This window comes from Ailuropoda melanoleuca, chromosome 2 (assembly GCF_002007445.2).
Source record: "Ailuropoda melanoleuca isolate Jingjing chromosome 2, ASM200744v2, whole genome shotgun sequence".
Taxonomy (NCBI): Eukaryota; Metazoa; Chordata; class Mammalia; order Carnivora; family Ursidae; genus Ailuropoda; species Ailuropoda melanoleuca.
In genome coordinates this window covers 155539060-155551316 of record NC_048219.1, presented here as the reverse complement: position 1 = coordinate 155551316, position 12257 = coordinate 155539060, and the positions used below count along the sequence as shown (strand labels likewise).

Below are 12257 nucleotides of genomic sequence, written 5' to 3'. Positions count from 1 at the left end.
TTCAGGGTCTTTTGAATTTCCATATAAATTTTATTATTTGGTCTAGTTTCTGAAAAATGCTGCTGGTATTTTGTAGGGATTGCATTGAATCTATAGATTGCTTTGGGTAGCATGGATATTTTAGTATTAATTCTTCCAATCTGTGAACATGGAATATCTTGCCATTTGTGTTGTCTTCAAACTCTTTCCTAAAAGTGTTTTATAGTTTTCGGAGTACAGTTCTTTCATCTTCATAGTTATGTTTATTTCTAGGTATTTTGGTATTTTTGATGCAATTGTATATAGGATTTTTTTCTATTTCTTTCTGCTATTTTGTTATTAGTGTATAAAAACACAACTGATATGTATGTGTATTAGTTATGTATCCTGCAATGTTACTAAATTCATTTATTATTCCTGATAGTTTTGTATTGGGAGTCTTTAGGTCCTATGTATAATACTTCATGTCATCTGCAAATAGTGACAGTTTAACTTCTTCCTGACCACTCTGAATACCTTTCCTTTTTCTTGACTCTTTGCTGTGGCTGAGACTTCTAATACTATGTTGAATAAAAGTGGAGTGGACATCTTGTCTTACTACTGTCTTAGAAAAAAGCTCTGTTTTTCACTGGAGTATGTTAACTGTTTTTCATATATAGCCTTAATTATGTTAGGTATGTTCCCTCTACACCCACTTGTTGAGTTTTATCATGAATGGATGTTGATTTTTGTCACTCAACTATTGAGATCTGATTTTTACCCTTCATTTTGATGATGTGGTGCATCATGTTGATTTGTGAATATTGAAGCTTCCTTGCCTCTGCCAAATAATTCCACTTGGTTGTGGTAGATGATACTTTCAATTCAACTGTATTCAGTTTGAATACAGTTTGCTAATATTGAATACAGTTGAATACAGTTTGCTAATATTTTGTTGAGGATTTTTGCATCTATGTTCATCAGGGATAGTGGCCTGTAGTTTTCCTTTTTGTAATGTCTTTGGTTTTGGTATCAGGGTAATACTGGGCTTGTAGAATTTATTTGGAATCTTTCCTTTCTCTTCTATTTTTCGGAATAGTTTTAGAATAGGTATTAACTTCTTTAAATGTCTGGTAAAATTCACTGTGAATCCATCTGGTCCTGGACTTTTGTTTTGAGGTAGTTTTTTTTTTTTTATTTACAAGTTCAATTTTGTTACTAGGAATTGTTTTTCAGATTTGCTATTCCTGATTCAGTTTTGGAAGATTATGTTTCTAGTAATTCATTTCTTCTAGGTTGTCTGGTTTGTTGGCATATAACCTCTTGTAGTAGTTTTTTTTTTTTTTTTTTTAAGATTTTATTTATTTGAGAGAGAGAGCATGAGTGAGAGAAAGATCAGGAGCAGGGGGAAGAGTTAAGGGGAGAAGCCAACTCTCCGCTGAGCAGGAAGCCAGATGCGGGGCTCAATCCCAGGACCCTGGGATCACGACCTGAGCTAAAGGCAAACACTTAACTGACGGAGCCACCCAGGAGCCCCATGTAGTAGTCTCTATAATCCTTTGTATTTTTGTGGTGTCGGTGGTTGTTATATCTCTTTTATTTTTGATTTTGTGTCCTCTTTTTTTCTTGATGAGTGTGGCTGAAGTTTCATCAGTTTTATCTTTTGAAAGAAACAGCTCTTGGTTTGATTATTTGCTACTTTGTATTTCATTTATTTCTGTTCTGATCTTTATTTTTTCCTGCCCACTATATTAGGCTTTGGTTTTTTGTTGTTGTTCCTTTAGGTATAAGGTTAGATTGTTTGAGATGTTTGTTTCTTGAGGTAGGCCTGGATTGCTATACATTTTCCTTAGAATTGTTTTCACGGTGTCTCAAGGATTTTGGACAGTTATTTTCATTTTCCTCCACATTTTGAATTTCTTCATTAATCCATTGGTTGTTTAGTAGTATGGTGTTTAGCCCCCATTTTTTTTTTTTCTTTTCTTGTGATTCTTAGTTTCTTACCATAGTGGTTAGAAAAGATGTTATAAATTCAGTCTTAAATTTAGTAACACTTGTTTCGTGCCTTAACGTGTGATCCATCCTGGAGAATGTTCCATGTGCACTTGAAAATATGTCTTTTCATGTTTTTGGATGGTATGTTCTGTATATATCTGTTAAGTCCATTTGGTCTCATGTGTTGTTCAAAGACAGTTTCCTTACCGATTTTCTGCCTGGGTGATCTGTCCATTGATGTGAGTGGGGATGTTAAAATTCTCTACTATTCTTTCACTACTATCAATTTCTCCATTTATGTCTGTTAATAGTTGCTTTATATACTTAGTTGCTCTAATATTGGTGCATAGAGATTTGCAATTGTTTTATCTTTTTTTTAAATCATTAGTTAATGCCCTTGTCTCTTGTTAGTCTTTGTTTTCAAGTGTATTTTGTCTAATATAAATATTGTTACTCTTTTCCCTTCACTTCCATTTGTATTAAGTATTTTTCCATCCATTCATCAGTCTGTATCTTTAGGTCTGAAGTCTCTTATAGGCAGCACGTAAATATATCTTTATTTCCCCCACCACCCTATGTCTTTGGATTGAAGCATTTAGACCATTTAAAGTAATTATTAATAGGTATGTACTTACTGCCATTGTTATTTTCTGGTTTTCTTAGCACTTCTCTGTTCCTTTCTGCTCTTGCTTGCTCTCCTTGTGAGTGATTTTTTTTTTTTTAAATATTATGCTTGGCTTTTTATTTTTTGTGTACCGATTACAGGTTTTGGGTTTGTGGCTATCATGAGGTTCATCTATAACATTCTTAGAATGTTATAGATCAACTTAGTCTATAGTATCAACTTAGTCTGTATTAAGTTGATACTTAAGTTTGAACATTCTAAAAACTTTTTTACTCCATGTTTTATGTATATTTTCTATCTTTATTCATAATTTTCCTATTTCTAATTATGCTTTTTTTTAAAGACGTTCCTTTAATATTTCTTAAAAGTCCTGTTTAGTGGTGATGAATTCCTTTAATTTTTATTTATCTGGGAAACTTTATTTCTCCTTCTGAATGATAATCTTGCTAGGTGGACTATCCTTGGTTGTAGGTTTTTTTCCCTTCAGCACTTTCAATAGGTCTTGTCACTCCCTTCTGACCAGCAGTTTCTACTGAAAAATCAGCTGAACGCCTTATGGGGTTTCCCTTGTACATAACTATATGTTTCTCTCACTGCTTTTAAAATTTTCTGTCTTTAATCTTTGACATTTTAATTATGTGTCTTGGTGTGGACCTCCTTGGGTTCCTTTTGTTTGGAACTCTTTGTGCTTCCTGAACCTGGGTGTCTTCCTTCTTCAGGTCAGGGAAGTTTTCAGCTATTCTCTCTTCAAATAAGTTTTCTGCCTGAAACGTTCTCTCTTTTGGGTCCCCTATATGTGAATGTTTGTTGGCCTGATATTATCCAACATATTTCTTACCCAATCCTCATTTTGTACTTTTTTTTTTTTTTTTGCTGCTCAGCTTGGGTCCTTTCCATTAGCTTGTCTTCCAGATCGCCAAATCTCTAATCTGTTGATTCCCTCTAGTTTATTTTTCACGTTATTGCATTCAATTCTAATTGGTTTTCTGTATTTTCTCTTTATTGAAAAGTTATTTTACTCTTCTCTCCAGTCTGGTGAGCATCTTTATGATCATTACTTCAAATTCTATCAGGCATATTGTCTATCGCCATTTCATTTAGTTCTCTGAGGTTTTGTCTTGTTCATTTGGAGTGTATTTCTGTCTCATTTTGCTTCACTGTGTTTCTATATATTAAGTGGATCAGCTACTTCTCTTAAACTTGAAGGAATGGTCTTGTGTATGGTCATCTTCTGTATAAACTGTATGTCTGCTGACTTTGGCTGGCTGGCGCTATGGCTAGCACAGGCTGGAGATCCCACTGAACTCTGCTGGTGCTGTTCTGGTGGGATATTTGGGCATGGAATATTCCAGGGTGCCTTGCACCTGTGACACCTTGGCAAGATGCCTGGAACCACAGTGAAGACTGAACAGAAGTATCCAGTGTATACCACACTGGGGCCACTTTGGTGGGATGGCTGGGGCTGGTATGGGCTAGGGGCTCATTGAAGTGGTAGGCTGGTTAGGGTGCCCTAACCTTGTTCCCATCCCTGCTATCAAATATGGAGAGAGAATATGGAGAGGCACTCACCAGGCCCTCCAACTTGGAGAAAGTTCCAGCGGCTTTCCCACCAGCTGGCAAAGTTCTAGGGCTGAATACTTATATTCTAGTTGCACTTTTAAACCATGGCTTTTTTTCCTGTGACCCGGGGCAGACAAATCTGCTTGCATGTGATTCCTCAGTATTATCCCACCCCAGCGCAGTCTGCAGTGCTGGGGGTAAGTGTTCTCTTCATTACTGTGTCTCTCTTGCTGTTCTGCATGTAGTCTACCTTTGGTTGTGCAGAAGCTGTTCAGTCAGCCCTCAGTTCTTCTGAGGAAGTGCTCCAGAAATAGTATAGATTTGGTGTGTCCATGGAGGAAGGGAGTTCAGGGTCTTCCTATGTTACTACCTTGGACTGTAAAGTTGTATACTTTACTGTTTTTGTGTTAACTTTTTAATGTCAATTTAATAGAAGTAGAATAGGAAAACTCCAAATGCTAAATGGTTAAAAAGTAGTCACCTCAGTACTTACATATAATACGGAGACTTGGATTCTATTCTACTAGCAATTGGACTTTGGTTAAAAAGTAGTTGTTCTTTGACTCAGTATACATTGTTAGTGTTATGGCTAAGTAATATCAGCTCTTATATCCTCCAAGGCTTTCCTAAATAAGTTATATTTATAAGTAGAGTAGATAAACCCTTATCTGAAACACCTGGGGCCAAATGATTTGAATTCAGAATTTTTCAGATTTTAGGCAGCCCACATTATTTAATATAATATGGGGTCCTGTGGAACACCACATAATCAAATTATTTCTCTAAATTTCTCTGAGAAATAAACACACTAAGAGGTACGAAGCAGGACTACAGAAAACATCACATTTGTTCAGGTCCTATTGGCCACCAAATAAATTTTGCCATTAAACTTAACAGTATCATCAACAAAAACTTTTTGATTTTCAAAACTTTGTATCTCCAAATTGCAGATAGCTATTTCTAAGGCTGATGTAACTCAAAATAAAAAATAAAAATGAGATGGCGTGTATATGACTGCACAGTAACTCCAAAGCATGATGCAAACACAGCCTTGAATTGCCAATTATTTAAAAAGTAAAGCCTGCTCATATTTAATATTTTAAGGAGAGAGAACATCAAAATAGATGTTTTTGGAGTATCAATATATAAAAAAATACAAAATGCAAGAACCTTCCATCTCCAGGGATCAAAGAACAGTTATCCAGCTGTAGTCTACTTTCCTGAATTTTCTTAGTTCTTTCTCTTCAGATTTTGACAACTGATGTATAATGTCTTCTCCCAAATCTGTGTCGTTTGTATCCTGGGTCTTTTCAGTAAAATCATTTTCTACATCTGAATCGTCACTTTCTTTTTCTTCTTCCATATCTACGTCTTCAGGGGTTTCTTCACAACTTTCATAACAGAATAAAATATAAAATATAAACAATTAAAAAATGTTTCTAAATAACTTAGTTCTAATTTAAGATACCTATGTAGAACTATAACCATACAGGGAAAGTAAATGAAAAATCTTGTTACTGAATGCACTTCAAAAATGGGTTATTATAAAAGAATAGAATTTACAAAGTATAACTTTTAATTATATATCAAATCCTTTAGCCATACACATGAGATCGACAATTATTTTCAATGTATTTTATTCACTTGGCTTAATGGTCCTATATCCTTTAACTGCATATTAAGGCTTAAAATAAAGAGAAATACGGTTGACCTTTAACAACATGGATTTGGACTGCATCTATCCACTTACACATGGATTTTTTTTTTGATACAGTACTGTAAATGTATTTTCTCTTCTGTATGTTTTTCTTAATTTCTGTAGCATACTCTAAGAAAACTAGTATGTTATGTATATAATATACTGTAAAGTTTTATGGGAGTCAAAATTTACATGTGAATTTTCGATGCAGGGGGTCGGTGCCCCTACTCCACATATTGTTGAAGGGTCACAGTGAAAGAATATTCGTAACAAACTATCCTGTTTCCTAAAATATCTGAACATATTTTAAAAACTGCTTTACCTCTTTGTCTCCTTAGACAGCAACAATGAATTTACAAACTTGGAGCACAGGAAAGCAGCAGATGGCAATACATGGGCTGGAGTATGAAGAAGCTAGAGGGAAAAAAAAAAAAAAAGGCTTCACTTAAAAAGATTTAATGCCACCAACCAAATGCAACAACCTTTCTCCACATTAAAACCAAACCAAAAAAAATTTATGCCTGCCTTCTGACAATTATGCAAACAATCATCCCTCTCCTCGTGTCAGTTCAGACCACAGTAATCTGGACTCATAAATTTATGTTATTTGGTTTGGGTATTAGAACTGCACAGTATACAAATAACTATTCAAAAGTTATCTGTTACAAGGGCACCTAAGTGGCTCAGTCTTAAGTGTCTGACTTGATTTTGGCTCAGGTCCTGATATCAGGGTGGTAGGATGGAGCCCCATGTCAGGATGTTAAGAGATTCTCTCTCTCCAATAAATAAACCTTAGAAAAAAAGTTATATTACAAATTGTATAAACTCTGACTTAAGGTGCTTTAATGTATTTAACCTGTTTCATGATGTGAATTACTTACCTCGCTAATTGCAGGTATGTTTTCTGTTAAGGGTAGCTGTACTAGTTCACTCTCCAAAGCCTCATTTATTTTTTCATCCTGCTGTTCCCTGTGCTTTCCCAATATGAAATAAAATGGTGTTGTTGGAAGACTTTCTTCTGCTAGTAGCTATAAAGATTTAAGACAAAGGGAAATTTCTTCAATAAAAAGGAGGAACTGCCTTTGACTCAATAAAAAGTATTGCAGTCATAAAATATCAGGGAAGAAAGGAACTTTAAAAATTATCTAGTATGATTCTTTCACTTTACAGGTAGAGCAACTGAGGTCTAGCAGCCCACTTATTAGGGGAAAAGCTAATGGTGGACACTTAGATAGAACAAAATACACACTACTGCGTCTCCCCCAATGACGAATGACAGCAAATGGGTTTTCGAAAGGACATACACCCACAGTGAGAAAGAAAACGGGTAAGATGTTGGAAGATGGAAAGCAAGTTCAAGGGTAGTAGGTAACTTAGTAGACATGAGAAAGAATTCTAAGCTGGCTGGGGGGAAAGCCAAGAAACATCCCAATTTATATTGCTGAATCCTGCAAATGCCCAGGAATTGGTACTAATAGTAACAATACCTCAGAAAAAGGCTAACAATAACTGGGTAGCCTGGTTGAAAGTCCAGTTAGAGCGTGTTCAGATTCCTAGATCTCCTTCTGAGCCCCAAGAGAGGGCTGGAAGTACATTCTTTGGAGAGTGGAACAAAGGTGTGGGGTTGGTGGCAGTGTCTTCACAGCTGAAGGCAGCTGTACTTTATAGAGGGTGCTTCCAGGTTGCTATCCTCCAGGCAAGAATTTAGAAGAATTTTTATCTGGGCAATCTGACCAGCCTAAGACAAAGACCTAAAAATAATGACTTTCTCAAAAACAGCCAAATGGTAGAGGCCAGCAAATTCCACCTAGGCAGAGACCTTCCAAATGGCTTTTTGGGTCACTTTTAAATAAAACCAGATAGCCAAAAATCATCAGACTCTGATGAAAACCTATGACATGAAAGAGACCAAAACAGATGGAAAACAAACAAATGATGGAAATGGTACTATGCAAAACAGAAAAAAAGCAGATTAGACGATAAAGATGAAACAATCTTCCAGAAAACAGATGATGGTCCAGCACTAAATAACAAATGTTCCAGAAAAAGAACAGAGAAAATGAAGGCAAAGAAGTAATTCTTTCTAAGTCATTTCTTGGACTAAAACTCTCCAAAGGGCTCCACATATTACTCAGAGGAAAAGACAAATTCTATTTTATTCACAAGGCCTATTTTGCCTGGCCTACATAAAATGGCAAATTGCACCTCACACCCTTTTCCTCTATTCCTCCACCCATAATTCTTACCACTTCTAAAGTACTACATATTTCACTTATTTAATGCTTGTTTTATCTTCCTGCTAGACCGTAAACACTAAATTTAGAGACTTGACTGTTTTGCTTACTGGTGTATTCCAAGCACCTAGAAAAGCCCCTGGCCTATTGATGTTCAACAAAAAATTGTTGGAACAAATTCAACTGAGTTTTCAGAGGAAAATAAAGCTAGTTTACAGATCAAGGAACAGGAATAAGAATGGCATTAGACTTCTACTAACACCCAAAGCTATAGAATAGGACAATACCTTCAAAGTTCTAAGAGAAAATGATTTTCAACCTATAACTTTGTAACTCAACCAACCAACCAGGTGGGAGAGAACAGAAACATTTCCAAACATACAAGGTCTTAAATGTGCCTCCCATGCACTAACAGAATGTGCTTTGCCAAAGCGAAGAAGAGACCGAAGCAAGAGGAAAGCTGGAGGTGATGTGATTCCCCAAGTGATGGCGAACGTAGACCCTAGGACTACTGTGCAGCAGGTATTCACAGAGCAATCAGTCCACAATGATGCAAGTCAGAGGCTCTTGGAAATACTCCTTCAAGACTTAAAAGAATACCTAATGCATCTGAAATATTGACAGAAGATTTATACAATTTGAGTTTGCGGGTGAGTTAGATGAGAAGTAAATAGAAAAGTATGCAAGTGAGAAGGCGGCAATCATTAACTCCAGAGAAAACAGAGCTGCAAATAAAAGAAAAACAATCTGTCTGGTTACTACATGAGTCAGCTATGAATTGTATTCACACGGTTATAATGAATACTGACCTGACTGTATTGAGAAAACGGGGGAACAGAAAAGGTGTGTGTGTTATGTACATGGGGGAAGTGGTGGTGTGAAAAAGAGTAACAACTTGAATAGATCAGTAAACAGACAAAAACTAAATCTGAAAAATCCAGAATTAGCAATATAAACATGTTTCTTAGAGATACGAAGGCAAATAAAAACTCCAGCTAAAATAGTTGAAAGTGATTATCTTTGCGGGTAATAGCAGTGGTGTTAGAAGTTTTCCTGAAAGTCTTGTATAACTATTTGACTCCTAAAATCACAAGCATATATTTTTGATATTACAAATTATATTTTAGAAGAGTAAATATAACCTCAAAGTAGTAGCTTTTAAGTGTATGTTTAATTCCATGTTAGGGCAGGTGGAACATTTTTCTCATAGCTGAATTCAACCAGATAAGGTTATCTCTGTAGGGAGGCAATGCAGTCTGCACCATAAGTGGGTAAAACATACCTGTTTGCTTGTTGGTGTGAGTTTCTCTTCTGGAGACTTTGTACTGAATGTCAATAAACTCTAAAAATGTTATAGTTAAAAAAATGAGGTCAATTTTTCATCTTGATATATTTATCTGCCCAAAGTAACAGCAAACTTAAAATGTATTTAGTAACTGCTGTGACAGTTACAAGATTATTCTGAACTGTAATGAAATATATTCAACTGATGGATCAAACTGAAGCCAGTTTTTATTATGGCAAATCAAATATTAAATTAAAAAAAAATCTATCAACCACACTAAAAAAAAGTACCACTTAATGTATTTTATTTTTTTTCTGTCATAGAGATAATGCAAACAATACTTAAAGAGCCTCAAAACTGTGGGTAAATTTGTGCTGATACACTTAACACTAGTAATACTGCTTTATTGAGCATATTAGATTACTTCTCTTGGGAAGTAATACTTTAATATCACTGTTCCACTTTTTATGGGCTATTACTTTCAAATATTAAATCAACTGAAAATTACATATAAAAGTGGTTGCCTTTTTGAAGTGGGATGGTTACCTGTGACTTTGTTAGGAAGTAAAACTGGGATCTGTTCAGCCACTGGTAAGCTTCGGAGGTGAATGATTCAGGCACATCTCGTGGAACAAACACTCCCCACTGGACTTCCTCTCTGGAGATATTCTTTTGAATATACAATGGTCTTGGCTCACTAGGTTTAAATACAAACACTAGAGGGAAAAAACAAACAGATCATAACATTTTGCCTGCAAAGGTTAGTTCCAGCCTCAGGTTGACAGACCACACTAATTCTGGGACTTACCCCACTGAGTAAATGGGACAAGTCATGATTATTTTAGGCTTTGATTCAATAAATATCTACTGGATGCCTGCTATGTGCCAAGCAGTTAGGAATGAGGGCTATGAAGATGAAAAAGAGGAAGAATCCCTGCTCCAGAGATCAGGGTGGCCCTACTGCAGCAGACAGACACCAAAATATTATTGTGCTCTTTTGTCTTAAGTACTGGAACAGAGATCTGTAGACAGTGCTTCAAGAACACAGAGGAAGAATGATTAAAGCTTCTTAAAATGCTTCAGAGGGGCAAAATCTCTCTTGGGACATTCTGAATGGGGAGTGGGATTGCATGGTAAGAAATGAGGGATGTACTGGAGCTCTCCCAGAAGTCAGTATGAATGCATGCAGAACAAGATGTCAGAGTAAGAACTCGAGAGGACAGTACCTCAGGAAAAATGACCTAAAATAAACATTTGATTTAAAGGCAGTTTGACGTACATTATATTGAAGATGTTAAAAAGAAAATTTATGTAACAGATCTCTTATTATCAAACTGTGGTCTGTACTTACAGTCTGAACCCACTGAAGACTGAGAGATTGCAGCAATATTCTCTGAATGAGGATCAGGTTCCATAACTCTAACGTTTAATTTTGCACTCCATTCCACTGGGGGGAAAAAGAGCAATTCACTTCTAGAGAGAGATTTACCAAAAGCTTTTTAAGCTTATTTAAAGTAGGTACTCAATTTTTACTGGCATAATCAATTCTTTTATTCTTAGGAAGAGGGATATTTCACTTCCAAATAACACACAGACAAACTGAAAATGTCTGTGGAAGGCTGCACTAAAGCAAGGGGCAGGAAACAGAAAAACCAAGTACTCCTCCCACATACTATGAAATGGTTATTATTTCAGTGCAACCACTGTCTGGTGCTTTTCCGCAGCTGCTGAACATGGGCAAAATGTTAACCAGAATCACTGTAGAGAATATATACAGAGAGAGTATCATACATGTTCATTACTAAGCAACCACCATGCCTTCCAAACATACTCAAATGCGTAAAATGACAATAAGTAAAATGAGTAAAAACGAAGTCCACATTTGTTAGGAGGCTTGTGAAAGGAGACACTCAAATTTAAAGCTGCCACAGATGCTGCATGCTAATGCAGGTTACAGATTAGCAGAAATATTCCTCAGGTTGTTATGAGATTAGAGAACATGGAGGGCAACAGAAAGTTATACATGGTGGAGAAAGGCAAGGATAATGGAAGTCAATTTATGGCCAATTAGGCAGATTACAAATAATGTGCATCTCTTAGAGGCTCAGCACTCCAAATTTTGGTGGTATAATGTGATGTGTGAAAAATTTATATGTACTCTCTGGATAGAGACATGAAGATATGATCCAGAAGTCCTAAAATGCCAAAGTTTAATGGCCATTTAACATGTGCTTTGCCAAGTCACTTCACAGTAAAAAAAAAATACCTTACGTGCACAACTGAGCAGATTCCAACAGCAAAGAATGCCATTCTCAGTAGCACCAAGAAGATACTTTGAACAAGTCAATCTCCCAAAGCAAAGATGCCTATATTAAAACCATAAGAAGTTAACCGTTAGTTCCAGCACGCTGAGTTTTGGACTGCAGACTTCTAATGTAGTCTTATGCAATGCAGATTTTTAGAAAGACACATATATTTTTGTTCACAATTATCCTGCAGAGAAAAGGGACTAAGGAGAGCAAAAGGAAAGGTTTATTTAACTTTATTCTTTACAAAAATAGATTTGATGACCAATTCTTTTCTCTAATATGCTGTGCAGTATAATTTAATGAAACACGTATGTTAAATGTACAAAGTCACTTAACAAAACCCCTTTTTATGCTCATTTAACCTACAAGAAAATTTGCAATATAAACTCTGAAAAAGCAAAGCAAAGCAAATTCAGAATCAGGTATGTTGGGAATTAAAAAATATCTTGTTAGCCTTCTGCCATTCTGTCCTCAAATGTCAGCTGCCTGAAGTAAAGTGGCAGATGTTGCTGTTTTTTTCTTCTGCCCTTTTTGAATACAACAAGGTTTGAGCATGACACTGTTTTTATGGGAAAACAGAAGATAAGCATTG

The 12257-nt window shown here is 35.9% G+C and overlaps 1 protein-coding gene across 1 annotated transcript in view; it reads right to left on the bottom strand.

Annotated features, from left to right (window-relative positions):
• Window positions 1-3171: 3171 nt before the first annotated feature.
• WDR75 (WD repeat domain 75) overlaps window positions 3172-12257 on the bottom strand; it is a 45469-nt gene continuing 36383 nt past the window's right edge. The window contains exons 15-21 of the mRNA XM_002918667.4: window positions 11628-11722; window positions 10708-10803; window positions 9903-10072; window positions 9354-9413; window positions 6719-6865; window positions 6160-6251; window positions 3172-5529 (exon numbers count right to left, since the gene is read on the bottom strand). Coding sequence (XP_002918713.1) covers window positions 5325-5529; window positions 6160-6251; window positions 6719-6865; window positions 9354-9413; window positions 9903-10072; window positions 10708-10803; window positions 11628-11722 — 865 coding nt within the window. The 3' untranslated portion in view covers window positions 3172-5324. The remainder of the gene's footprint in view (window positions 5530-6159; window positions 6252-6718; window positions 6866-9353; window positions 9414-9902; window positions 10073-10707; window positions 10804-11627; window positions 11723-12257) is intronic.